We start from the raw sequence: 15,050 nt of genomic DNA on the forward strand, positions 1-15,050 counted from the left end.
ATTCACTTTTGTGCATCATGGGGAGATGAAAATAAAATGTCCCTACAAAAAGTGTAGTATATGTCCGCCAGACGTGATCCACGCAATTGGGATATGATGAGATGCATAAACCAAGTCAGCGAGCCTGGCCACCCGATCCTTAGTTGTTTGCTTCTATGATAAGTATGGGGTGCTTGGGACCTATTCTGACCTAGAATCTGTTGATAACCCACTTGGAAATGTAGCATGGCCAAATGATTTCAACATATGACATTTATTCCCAATCCCAGTAGGAACGCTGAATTCTGAAATTCTGCATTATGAAACTGAAAGTAAAGGGTAAAGACTGAGAGGACTTTAGGAAGTATTTCACACAAAACATGAACAACACTGTCCCATGGTTATTTTCATAAGTGTTTGTTTGTTTACTTGTTGTTAAACTCTGCACTCAGCAATATATACCATACTTATGTACTTGATCATGTCAGGGGTCAAATCCTGCATGTTGAACCAAAGGGCATAGTCCTTCATAGTAGTTGGAGATAAATACAGACTCATTGGAAGTGAAGTCCACAACGAAACAAATATCAATGAGGGCCTAGAGGCAGACACTGACATTAATAATAAATAATTACATAAATGTAAAAAGAAACAATAAATATCAATACATTTTATTGGCTGTAAACCACATCATATGGCACACATCATCAGTATTGTATTTGAAATTATATGAACAACCAAGCTAGTGGCCTCTACAGTGGCACCTCCCGATCATTATATATTTTGGTCTCAGAAAACGCTAAGCATTCATTCAAGACCTGATATGAGAACCAAACCGTATGATTATAATATGCAACCATGCAATACAAAATGGCTATTTATTATTTCAAATTCAGGGTTAGAACTAAACTCTACTAGCCCGGGTGAAGATAAAATGCCCTTGTAAAGATAAAACATGGGGAGATGTCACAATTTGTATTCGGGCTAGCAGGCTAGTGTTAAGTTCTAACCCTGAAATTTGATGACTTACAAAATCAAGAAAATCATGCAAAGGATAGTTTTTGACAAGCAGGGAGTCAGCATGAAGTGTGCAGCACTGTGTATGGAAGGGTGGGCCTCGTCACTGCTCCATCTTCTCCTCCCCCTTGTCCTTATCCTTGTCTTCCTCCTTGTCCTTCTTCTTCATGCCCTCCTGCATGGCCTTCACAAACGCTTCCAGGTCTGCAACATCACACAATATAGCAATATTAATGCTGGGTTTCAGGTGCAAATGAAAACTGGACGCTGACTTACATTGTCAGTACTTCAGGAGTTTGTATACACTGCGTTCCTCTATCACCAGACAATACACGTCCACTTTGTGGTGTAGTTGCTTCTTATAAATAACAAATCAAGAATGTTTCTCACTTGACATCATGGTGTCCAAACAGATTCAATTTCAGGCAATAGTATGTGGGTGAGTAAATGGCAGCTTAATGCGGAACGAAGGCCGAAGTGATGCTGGCGTCAGACGTTTACCACTTCGGTGAAACACATGAGTACAGGTATTGTGCTGAGAAACCTAGAAACCGGACTTCGAAACCACAATCATAGGTTTCTGGCATGTCCAAGGGATGCAACTCTGCACAGCGAATTGCAGGACAATATTTCCAGCAATACATGTAACCTATTGTGATTATTTCATACATCAAAGCTTTAATGGTGATAGAAACTCATACACCTTTTTTTATACCAACACATCGTTAATACATCACAGGTTTGTCGGCACCACATCCTTTACATTATCTGTAAAACACCCGTCCCATAGGGTAGTCGTTATTTGTAATCACCAAATCAAGCCAAGGCCTGGTTCCAGAGTGTTCAGACCAATGAGCGCTCAGATTACACATGGCAGAATTTCTCCCGCATATATACCACAGCCTTGTTGACGTATACTCAATGCATTCCTTCAATATCGGGCAGTGGTAGGGTTCTCACAAAATTCATGCACAAATTGGATTCATTTGATTTCTGAGTTCTACACAGCCTCATTCCATTACTTGACTAAATAAACCAACAGACATGTGTCACTATTACATAAATCCACAGTAAGTAGTCAAGGGTGATGGAGGAAACAATCCCGTGAAGAATTCACAATGACGCCAAATGAATATCAATCTAAATATGAAATGTATAAAACAGGTCCAATTCTCAGGACACTCCTTCCCTGATTGAAACAATGTTGGAGACGTGCGTAGATGAAGCTATGCCATCTGTAACATACCTCCCTCTGCAGCAGCGTTGGCGACATCCTCCCCAAGCCCAAACTGTGTCATCAGCGGACCTAACTGGCCGGACTGTAGTGCTGCACTGAAGGAAGTCAGGGCCTAGAACATTCAGTGAAGAGTAACACTCAATCTGTTTCACCTAGATTTTTAAATGCGCTCATGAAAAGTCTCGCCAAAATATTTTATTAATTTCATATCTAAATTTTATCTTGTCCTTGCATTTCATTGATGAGCATATGCCTTGGTTATATTTTACCAATGTCTCTCTGTGATGACGAATATTTTTTAGGTACTCAGCCAAAGGATGACTACACATCAAAATCAAGAAATTACCACTCAACGATAACTTTTTAACATTCAAGGATAACTTGAACACAAGGCATGACTCAAAGCATAGATTGTATTAATTAATTTCAAGATATGATTCAGATTCAGTTGGTTGGTTTGTTGTTTAACGCTGCACTCAGCAATATTCCAGCTGTATGACTGCAGACTGTAAATAATCAAGTCTGGACCAGACAATCCAGTGATTAATGCCATGAGCATCGATCCACGCAATTGGGATCGATGACATGCATCAACCAAGTCAGCAAGCCTGACCACCTGATCCCGCAGAGTCACCTTTTACGGCAAGCATGGGTTGCTGAAGACCTATTCTCCCCCGGAATTATCACGGGTATATTCAGATTCAGAGTGTATCTGTATCTGATGATGGTGAACATTAAAGTATGAATGCTTAAATTATATAACAAAGTCACTAGTCATTCTTATAAGGAGACCTTTCATCCCCCTCCCTCCAGATACCAGGCATAGAAATTAACCAAGAAAGTTTACCAGCCCAAATAGTGATACCATACAAGAGTGAGTGAGTATGGTTTTACGCCGATTTAGCAATATTCCAGCAATATCATGGCGGGGGACACCAGAAATGGGCTTCACACATTGTACCCATGTCGGGAATCGAACCCGGGTCTTCAGCTGGACGAGCGAACGCTTTAACCACTAGGCTACCTGACCGCCCCGATACCATGCAAGAACAAAATGTTCGAAACTCTACCAGCCCTTAGGATACCTTTAACATCAATGAAACAGGTTTTGGCAACTGGGCTCGTGTTAATATCTATCCCTCGATATGTACATGTAGGACAAAACCATCATATTGTCAGAACAAGCATGTCGGTCAGAACAAGCATGTCGGTCAGAAGGATCAGTTACCTGGCTGAACTGGGGGGACTGTATGGTGTTTTTGAGCTCAGTCTCGGTTTTGGGAAGAGACTCTCCTTCTGGAAGGAACTCCACCAGCTTCTTCTGGATATCGGGGTTGGCCAACAGGGGGATCATAGCTTCGGGACTGAGTGCCTGGGCAAGGTCTAGACCTGTACAAGGTTAGAACATGAGGTTATAACAAAAGTAAATGATGTTGGTTTGTAACATGTTTTAACATTTGATTTGTGAGTTGTGTTTACATTATGTCATTAACATCATGGCACCTCAGCAATATGCTGGAGAAAACCCCAAACAGAAAAAGATTGTGGACCCTTACGACTCTGGTGAATACCCGTAAGTAATACTTTGGTGCTAACAGATCATAGATCATGGCTCATAATTGGGCAAAATTGGGATTTTAGCTCTCAACACAAATCTTGGCAAGGCTAAGGGAGGCAACTCCTCACACATTTTAGACATGAGGACCTTTAGTCAGCAATATTACAGCGATATGAAAGCTGTCTGTAAATAATGAAATCTGGATAGACATCATGAGTATCGTTCTACGCAGTTGGGACACGATGACATGCATCAACCAAGTTAGCAAGTCTGACCACCTGATCCTGTCAGTCGCTTCTTATGATAAGCATGGTGTTGCTGAAGACAAATTCTGACCTGGATCTTCACAGGGGTTTTAGTCGGGTAAATATAAATTGTTTTCAAGAAATACATCTCCTCCACTAATAATAGCAAACAAAGTACCTCATTAATCCATTTCATACCAACACTCGTAATGTTTTCACCCACAGAAAACCTAATGACACATGACATCCCTGGATAAATAATCAAGATTGTTGTACACACCTTCCTTTTGTGAAGCTGGCACTGAAAAACAGGAAAACAAATATGAACATGGTTAGTTATTGTTTTCAAGTGTTTGATATAATATCTAAGCTACAGAATAGTGAACAGAATAGCATAACAATGTTGGGCAATGTTTCCCAGTTCACCAACTGCATAATGTCATAATCCCCAAGAAATGTTTTAACCATAAAAATAATAATACTCCAATAGCCCATAGTTCTGAACAAGGCCAACTGGTTATAACTTGCATACAGTTTTGTTTGTTGCTTAACGACCAACTCAGAAATATTCCAGCTATGTGACAGTGGTCGGTAAGTACTTGAATCAGACAATCCAGTGATTGATATGATAAGCCAGAATCTGCCAAAGTATGTCAACCAAGGAAGACAATGAGCAATTCAGTTACCTCACGCAACAAGCATAGGTCCCTACATACCGTTCATGGTGGAGAGTATATTCTGTAGATCACTGAGCTGTATCTGTGGCCTTCCTGCACCTCCACTGGTGGAAGCGGCCGCTGTGCTGCTACTGCTGCTACTGCTGCCCCCGCCGCTGCCGGTACCGCTGCTACCAGTACCACTGCTACCAGTACCGCTGCTACCAGTCCCACTCCCACTTGATGAGGGTGTGACGGGCGTGGCAGTGCTGGCAGCTTGCTGTGAGGGCAGGGCTGCTGCTGTCAGGGGGCGGGGCTGGGACATCACACTGTCGGCCGTTGCTGTACTCCGGCTTCCACTGGATGACTGAGCTCGCATTGGCCTGGAACAGTCAGGATATTTGTAAATGTTTGTTTGGTTTTAATGCCACACTCAGCACTATTCCAGCCATATGATGGCTGGCTGGAAACAATTAAGTCTGGACCAGACAATCTCGTAACTGACATCATGAGCATCAATCTACACAATTCATTCATCAAGTCAGTGAGCCTGATCATACAATCCCATTAGTCGCCTCTTACATCAATCATGGGTTACTGAAGATCTTCACAAGCTTTTTTGTAAGAGAAAATGAAAAGTTTTAGGTATTTAATGGGGATAGGTTGAGAAAAATACATCAAAATGTGAGGGTTTAACCTGTAAATGAAACTAGCCCAATTATTGAAAACTTAACACCAAAACACATTCTACAACTTCTGATTAAAGCAATTATCGATTAATAAGTTCCTATGCTAAAATGCAAATACCAGGAACAGTTAGATCTTTTGCTCATGAACAATGGACAAACGTCCGTAGTAGTTGACAAGTAACCAAAATCCAATCCAAGACCAACTTGTTTGTTTATTGCTTAAAATCTCATTCATATTCTGGTTACATGTCAGCCTATAAATAATCAAGTCTGGACCTGACAAAACAGTGATTGACATCACTAAAAGGCTAAAAAATAGTGTGTATTTTCTATTGTGAAGCGCTTCAACAATGAGCAACGGACCGCTTAGGATTATTACACCAATCATAGAAAACAACGCTGTAGCTATGATGTCGCTATACAGCTGAAGGACTGACCATGCTATGTAAAATTTTAACCCAGAACATGCTGAAAGTCTCAGTTGTACTCACGGTTCTGAAACAGTCGACTGAGCACTACCAGGTCGCACCATGAGCGACGGCAGGCCACCGCCAGGACCTCCAACACCTACACCACCTGAAACACAGACCAAGTTACAACACTGCTGTACCCTGAAACACAGACCATGTCACAATACTGCTGTACCCTGAAACACAGACCATGTCACAATACTGCTGTACCCTGAAACACAGACCATGTCACAACACTGCTGTACCCTGAAACACAGACCATGTCACAACACTGCTGTACCCTGAAACACAAACCATGTCACAATACTGTTGTACCCTGAAACACAGACCATGTCACAATACTGTTGTACCCTGAAACACAAACCATGTCACAATACTGTTGTACCCTGAAACACAGACCATGTCACAATACTGTTGTACCCTGAAACACAAACCATGTCACAATACTGTTGTACCCTGAAACACAAACCATGTCACAATACTGTTGTACCCTGAAACACAGACCAAGTTACAATACTGTTGTACCCTGAAACACAAACCATGTCACAATACTGTTGTACCCTGAAACACAGACCAAGTCACAATACTGTTGTACCCTGAAACACAAACCATGTCACAATACTGTTGTACCCTGAAACACAAACCATGTCACAATACTGTTGTACCCTGAAACACAGACCATGTCACAACACTGCTGAGCAGTGAAGGTAAGGTAAAGTGGGGTTTAACGTTGCGATCAAGATTATTGCACATATAGTGATGTGCATGCATGTGTGTGTGTGTGTGTGTGTGTGTGTGTGTGTGTGTGTGTGTGTGTGTGTGTGTGTGTGTGTGTGTGTGTGTGTGTGTGTGTGTGTGTGTGTGAGAGAGACTGCTTGTACTAGTTCGTACTAATGCCGATTAGTGCTAGCCCATTAAGATACCATGCCGCAGCAGTTTAACATGAATACACCACTCAGACAGAGTACACCAACTCCGAGCCGACCAGCCCCTTAATGCCTAGCGCCAGGCAAATTAAGAACAAGTACCATTTTTTAATGTCTTTCCGTAGGACGTGGCCGGGGGAACAAACCCTGGACCTTCCACTCTCCGGGCAGATGCTCTACCTCAAGACCATGGAGATGGTCTTGTACAGTGAAACACAGACTATATACAATGATATGGTGTTGTATAGTGAAAAAACATTAACCATCACTGTATCAAACATCATTCTACATAGACACAATACAAATCATCCAGGATTCTCCTGGCCACAACCTTACCCAGGAGCTGCATCAGTTGCTGCTGGCTCATCCCTCCCAGAATACTTTGCAGATCCTGCTCCCCTGAAAACAGATTTGAAAGGATACACCTTCCGTCCCTGATTACAGGTCACAAACAAATATACAAATGTTTCAGAATAATGTTTACCCTAATCAATTTTAGTCCTATTTTTAAGGACAACAATGACATAAAACTGTCTGTCAACATGTTGGCGAACTTAGAGGGCATTATACAATATGAATGGGAGTGTTTGGTCCCAATGTGATTAGTAGAAAATATTTTAGATAGTATTTAACATGTTTAAAGCACTGAAATTTGGGACCAAATTTGAAAAACATGGTAGATCCATAATCATAATTATAGTAAACAGTAAACTACATTTATAATGAACTGTTTCATTTTTGTCCCGACCATTTACTGTTCATATGCTTACGATGAACTGCAGTTATAACGAACTGAATGTAGTGGTCCTTTTGAGTTCGTTAAAACTGTAGTTTACTGTATATACAGTTGAACCCTGTTATCTCGAACCAGTGGGACCATGTTGTAACTTTGAGATATCCGGACATTCGAGAAAATGAGGCATGAATATCCAGACAGATATACGTAGTTATATATAGTAAGGCAGTCGGGACTGGAGACTAGGTTCGAGATATTGGTACATTCGAGATAATAGTGTTAAAGATAATGAGGTTCGACTGTACACACATTGCAATTAATAAATATTTGTCAGAGAACAATTTGACTTTGTTATACATCATGGACATGATGTGTTCCGTTGCCATGGAAGCTTATGGTGTCATGATCCATCTATTAGTTTCTATAACAATTGAAATGACATTCCATGTCATTCCAGTTGTATGAGAAAATGTACAAAGAGAGAGCTATAGAAAATTACCTTTTATATTGACAATGTCAATAAACATGTTTTTTCCGAAAATATGCATGTAAAATTACACATCTGAAACCTGCTAGCACTATTTCCAAATCAAATTTCCAGGCAACGAATACGCAAGAAGACCCTCCGGCTAACTTGTAAATACATAATGTTTATTAATTATGTCAATCTACTTATTGTGGAATGACTTACCAAGACCTGAGAGCTCTGATGGCAAACCACTGCCTCCAGCTCCACGGGATGATCCAGGGGTGGGAGGATTGTTGAGGTACTCATTTACCTTCTTGCAGTGTTCCTCATCTTTATCACTCTTAGGCTCCTGCAGCAGACCAATGAAACCATTTAGACAGGTGAAAACAAACAGCGAAATTTTCATATTCTTGTCAACTAACATGTTATTGTTACCAGACAGTTAATATTTTCATGAATTGTATTTGTGTACTGATTTTCACTATCTTACTCTGAAAACCACAGTCATTGATGTAATAATTTGGCTAAAATACACAATAAAGATTAGAGGTGCAGTGAAATGGAAGGCCATGATACAATATGCAAAGAGTTGATTTAAATGCTTGCCCATTGCCCCTTGGCCGGTTAAAATTTCAAAAGGCTTGCTGAAACGAAACATAAATCGCCAGTCTGGCTAGTCAAAATTTCACCCCTTCTCCATGTAGGTTTATTTTTTTTAATTGGACACTGTCATGTGGCTCAGTGGAAAAAAATTTAACATTGAGGCTTGCGGTGACACGCAACAACAAAGTGAGCGAGTCTGACCACTCATTCCTGTTAGTCGCCTCTTAGGACAAATGGGATGCTGAAGACAAGTTCTAACCCGAATCTTCACAGGTTCTCAAGTTTAGTGAGATGAAATGGGGTTTAAAATTGCATCCAAGATTATTGCACTTATAATATTATAATATTATACGTGTGTGTGGCTCCTTGTACTAGTCCAGACTGATGCCGATTATAGTGCAAGCCCACTGAGATACCATGCCGCAGTTTAACATGAATACCCCACTCAGACACAGTATTTTGACTGACTCTTTAGCCCCTTAATGCTGAGTGCCAGACAGGGTAACAACAAGTACCATCTGTTAACGTCTTTTGGTATGGCACGGCCGGGGAACGAACCCCGGACCTTCCGCACTCCGAGTGGACGCCCTACCACTAGACCACAGAGGTGGTATCAAGTTTAGTAGCCTACCATGTATACAGTATATATTTGTTCGAGTCTCTAACAGTTTGCTTTAATGTCTGTATAATTCTTTGACCATGTTAACATGACAAGTTTTCATCCAAATATTGAAAAGTACTATTGAGATGGAAATGATATGATATCCGATAAAAAGGGTTTCCACACGAGATCAAAACCACATTCACTGCTCCATCTGACCAAAACTTATCAATACCAAGCGTATAGTTGACAAAGTCATCTATATCCCCCGCCAATTTCACACGCTATGGTCCCAAACCAGGTAACTGACCCAACATTTCTCTTAGCCCATGTCAAAATAGCTGCAATGGAAATTCTAAAATAAACATTTCTAAAAATCCTTAATATCAAATGGCACTACTTCAGTATGCGCTTTATATATAGACATGCAATGTTTGGCAAGGAAATATTTAACAGTTTATTTGTTATACTACTTAAGTAAACCAATCCTATATTAAAACTTAAATCCAACTTGTCATGGAAACATAAACAATAAAAATTTATAAAATTCCTAAATAGCAAAAGGCACCAGTTCAGTATGCGCCTAGAAGACATGCAATGTTTTGTAAGAAAGGATTTAACAGTTTTTGAGTTATGCTCTGGAAACAAACACCACCCTTATAGAACCTAAGTCCAACTTGTTGCCATGGAAACGTAAAACATAAAAATTTATAAAACTCCTAAATAGCAAAAGGCACCAGTTCAGTATGTGTCTGGTAAACCTGCAAAGTTTTGTAAGAAATTATTTAACGGTTTTTGAGTTACGCTCTGGAAACGAACAGCACCCTTAGAGAACCTATGTCCAACTTGTTGCCATGGAAACGTAAAAAATCAAAATTTATAAAATTCCTAAATAGCAAAAGGCACCAGTTCAGCATGAGTCTGATAGACATGCAAAGTTTCGTAGAGAAATATTTAACGGTTTCTTAGTTATGCTCCGGAAACGATTTCAGCACGCACGAGCACGCACACACACACAAGCACACACACACGGACGGAACCCATTTCTATATCCCCTGCCAACTTTGTTGGGGGTGGGGGATAACAAGGTGAATCTCCCAGAGTGCCGGACCTTAACATTTTGTGGATAGCTGCACTGATAAACACTGCAGACCTTTCACATACTCATTATAATACTGGCTATCACTTCACCCAGAGACCCCAGACGTAGACATGAAGATAACTGTATGAGTGACTGGATTCAATACCACTTTGTACTTGATGAAGTGTTCCTGTTCTATCATGGCAAGTCAGCTTAATGTGGGAGAAGAGGCTAGACAAAAAGTGAGCACGGCTCACTGAAACCCCTGAATTAGCCTCAAAATGTATATCTAGTGATTGAGTGAGTTGGGTTTAACGCCGCTTTTAACAGTATTCCAGTTATATCACAGCGTGTCAGCTTAATGTGGGAGAAAATCCCGAAGTGATGCAGGTCTCAGACGTTTACCACTTCGGTGAAACCCACGAGCATGTGTATGGTGGTAACAAACCTAGACACATAATCAGTGCGAACCGGGATTCGCACCCACAATCATAGGTTTCTGGTGTGCCCAAGGGAGGCAACTCTGCACAGCGAATCGTGGCGCCTTAGTCGACTGGGCCACGTGAAAAAGCAATATTTTCGCAAAAAGTCCACTCATCGAAATCAAACCTGCCCCTGTACTATTGGTATAGAAACTGCGGATATGGTTCTGACCAAGGATCATAATCAGGATGAAACAGATTCAAACCCACAACCAGCTAAACCTTGTTTAGCAAGAGCTGCAACTCAAAATAGAGTGTGCTGTCCATAATTCCTAGATGAAGATGTAGAATGAAAAGTGAGTGCACACTGATCCATTGACCAGGGTAATAATGTTAGCGCTTTGAGCATGTGTCTTCTGTATGGAGTCTAGCGCAACAAATATAGACACATTGTTATTACTATTTATCATCCCCCAAATCTTACCTGCATCCAGAAGATCATCTTGCGGGTAGAGGACTTGAACTTGAGGACATAGACACGCCCAGTGGTGCACTGTGGGACATGCTTGAACTCAATGTCATCAGGGAAGATGATAAGGTCCTGAAACAAATGGAGAGGGCAGCTACATACAAATCCTGCACCACATTAAATACAATTTATGGGTGAAAACAAATTGTTATACATAAATCAATTTAGAAGCTAAAAGGGTATTGTAAATCAATGAAAAAGAAGAGGCAAACCTTTGAAATTACACCAGCTTAAGCATGTTAAGTATCCTTCTTGTTCATGTTCTTAGCATACCTTAATTCAAAAGGGTGCATCTGTACACTTGAAATAAATACACTTCTAACCGTTGTACCAAAAATAATTAGGTACACCCTTGTGTCAAACAGACTCTAATAGTGACAAAAGCTTTTGTAACGGACTGTTGGTCAAGCACTAATTGTTCGCAGACAAGGCTGCAATTAGGAGAGTACTGCCAAAGTCAATAAATGACACAGTGTTAGACTGTTAATAAGACAAGCAACAATGCATTCATTACAAAGGACCAAGGAACATAACCAAGAGCAAGGGTGTTCTAATCAATGCTTCTGTTAACTCAAATGACAAAAACATCTCCACAATTAGCCATGGATCGGCAAATTGCCTTCATTTGTGTGACCACTGCTTTCTATGCACATTCAAATATATGATAATCTATGTTATCAAATTACATGAACTTCATTAGGAACTACAGACCTCAGCTTGTGGGAGCCTTACGAAGACAAGCTTAATAAATAACAAGGACAGCAAACTAAAGCCTACCACAATGAAGGTAATGTGCTTTTGCATTAACGAGTTGAGCGTCACATGTTACATGCATGAGAAACCTTTGTCACAGGTCGTAACCTAGCATGATATGTCTTAAAAGTTCCATATTTTAAACATAGGTCGCAATTTCCTGTTTAATACATTCAAAATAACACAATTTAAACAAAGACTTTCATCATAAGAAACCAATTTCTATCCAAAACAATCACATTACAATAACGAAAATACTCCTGGCGAGGTTTCTGTAATATTATTCATGTTCACAGTCTTCAAACGATACCAAACATCGACCAAATCTTTGCACGTTTTCTGATGATTTTAACAATGAAAATGAAACAAGTTAGTGGATAGCTCTATAATGAAATCTTAAACTGCCAAACATCGCCATAATTTTCTCTTCCATGGTCCTTAATCTGGATGTTATGGATGTTTTAGCTTAAATTTTTAAAAACATACTTAATTAAAATAGTAGAAAGTGTTTTTACTCGTAAAAACATATGTCTCCCCCCACTCCCCTAACCCCCATTCATTCGTTTACTTCACGTTAAACCCCATCTCTTCATTCCCACCCTCCATTACTAAATAACAGAGACAAAAATAGAACTCCTAGAAATTTCAAACAACTAATGGGCACCACTTCAGTGCTGGTTAATGTGTATACAAAGTTTCGCGAAAAAATATTTAACAGTTTCCGAGTTATGGTCCGGAAACCAAGCTTACCCCCATTCAGAGTCTATGTTCAAGTTATCTCCATGGAAACGAGAAAAAATAAAAAAAGTCAAAAATCTCTAAATAGCAAAAGGCACCACTTCAGTGCTGGGTTAATGTGTATACAAAGTTTCGCGAAAAAATATTTAACAGTTTCCGAGTTATGGTCCGGAAACCAAGCTTACCCCCATTCAGAGTCTATGTTCAAGTTATCTCCATGGAAACGAGAAAAAATAAAAATGTCAAAAATCTCTAAATAGCAAAAGGCACCACTTCAGTGCTGGGTTAATGTGTATACAAAGTTTCGCGAAAAAATATGAAACGGTTTCTGAGTTATGGTCCGGAAACGGTGGGAACGCCGACGCCGACGCCGACGGGAACCGTGCCAAAAACAATATGACTCCCTCCATTCTGGGGGAGACATAATTAGTGCATTATTTAGATAATGTGATAAACATAACACTCATATTTATAAACAGTAGGATTAGACCTTTCAAATGATGTACAACATGTAGTAGCAAAATCTCAAATTAGAGCAGACCCATGAAGATCCAGGTAGAGTATAGGTCTTCAGCAACCCATGCTTGCCATAGAGGCAAATATGCTTGTCGTAAGAGGGAACTACTGGGATCGGGTGGTCAAGCTCGCTGACTTGCCTGATGCATGTTATTGTATCCCAATTACATAGATCAATACGCATAGTTTCAATCACTGGATTGTCTGCTTCAGACTCGATTATTTACAGACCACTATCATATAGCTGGAATATTGCTGAGTGTGGTGTTAAACAAACACTAAAAACTACAGCACTTCGTTAACATGCCTAGATTAATCTGTTGTGGTTATTACAGTTTATTTTCTTGAATCCAGCCCTGGTGTACAAAATAACACCTGAATACTGAATTTTTTGCAAATAGTTGTAAGTATAGCATTTGACTCAAATTTATCAGTGTGCACTTTCTTTGCTTTACACATATTCAGGGATGAGAATGTATATTTTCCTTTTTAGCTGAAATGTCTTTTCAATTAAGGATTGAAGTTGTATTTGTTGACGTTCATCAGCTGATGAAGACAGTGCCTCACGTGAGCAAATTCTTATGTAACCACTAGGCTCCCCGACCACCTATTGTTCTTTGTGGACCAACATGACTCTGTGAAGGTTATTATCAATTAGGTCTAGGGCTGTTACAATTCACTCGTGTATTCGGTTCTTGAACCCTTTTGAGAACCATGACCCATAACTGAGTTTTTTTAAGTTATATATATCATTGGATCATAGATTTTCGCTCATCATACGTTTTCGGACGGCCATGATTATTGCTATCACTCGCGCAATAACAATAAACTTTTAATTTGTTAATCATGACTATTTATTCTACTCAGAGCTTAGGTCTACATCATTGATAATAAAAGGAGTTGACATTAACAGTAATACACTAACAAGTGAGGTGGAATGATATGGCAATTTCGAACTATCAAGCTCCATTCAGCGTGATCTCGTTACCTATTCTTCATATTCCACCTCCACTGCAACAATGCCACGCGCCGTGGTGGAGTTTGTCATGGTATTCTCCTTAATACCATCTACCATGCAACATTTCATAGTTGTGAACTCGATAATCAACGTCATTCCCAAAGGAGTTGAAAAAAAGCATTAGTTACTACAGCTGAATTTTAACATTACTTCTGTAAAATTTATGATGAGTTGAACAAACAGTGTAGATATAAAAAAATAAAAAATATTGTAATTCTGAAGTATAGTACATAGAATGAGTTGTATAGAAGTATAATATATGGCTTACATCTTCCACATTGCCGGATGTTCGATCTTTCCAACAGAAGTGCATAAGAGAATCATCAGACTGATACACATATACTTGACCCTTCCTCTTATCCGGATGAACCATTTTCTCCTTCATATACATTTTACCGGCCCTAAATTCAACCAGATTTTTACTCTGGGTTCGGCCACTCGTCGAAGTTCCAAACAGCGCAGCCATCTTGAAATAATTACAATCGGCACGTGCGATCCAGAGATCGTTTAAGTGATCTTTCCGAAATATCCCGATTTGTTCCGACTGTAGGCTCGAAAGTATTCAATTGTTAGTCGAGAGTAATACTTATCAAGCTTTATATTTTTTAAATTTACAAAACTGTCAATGTGCATATGCATTGTTCTAATATTTAAGAAAAAAAATATTTGTTTAGCCAATTTATAGAAATTTAAATTTAAATATTAATTGATATAAATGGGAAAAACGAGTATTTTTTATGTCAAACAAATATTTCTTTCTTGTGAATGAAAATGATAAAATATGTGTACATTTTTGGGGAATTTGGG

General features: G+C 39.6%; 1 protein-coding gene and 1 long non-coding RNA gene across 3 annotated transcripts in view; both read right to left on the minus strand.

The window, feature by feature from the left end:
- The window catches only part of LOC139473568 (uncharacterized), a 481,685-nt gene that overhangs the window by 184,803 nt on the left and 281,832 nt on the right, over positions 1–15,050 (minus strand). The window lies entirely within an intron of this gene.
- LOC139460790 (proteasomal ubiquitin receptor ADRM1-B-like) lies at positions 635–14,720 on the minus strand. Its single transcript, XM_071242267.1, has 10 exons — positions 14,512–14,720; positions 11,174–11,290; positions 8,205–8,331; positions 7,114–7,176; positions 5,873–5,957; positions 4,753–5,075; positions 4,317–4,337; positions 3,462–3,622; positions 2,243–2,345; positions 635–1,200 (listed from the first exon to the last, which is right to left on the minus strand). Exons 1-10 carry the CDS (start codon positions 14,707–14,709, stop codon positions 1,100–1,102), a joined length of 1,299 nt encoding a protein of 432 aa, XP_071098368.1. The 5' UTR covers positions 14,710–14,720; the 3' UTR covers positions 635–1,099.

The sequence above is a fragment of the Haliotis cracherodii genome, unplaced genomic scaffold, assembly GCF_022045235.1.
Source record: "Haliotis cracherodii isolate W230 unplaced genomic scaffold, xgHalCrac1.p SCAF_1, whole genome shotgun sequence".
Classification (NCBI taxonomy): domain Eukaryota; kingdom Metazoa; phylum Mollusca; class Gastropoda; order Lepetellida; family Haliotidae; genus Haliotis; species Haliotis cracherodii.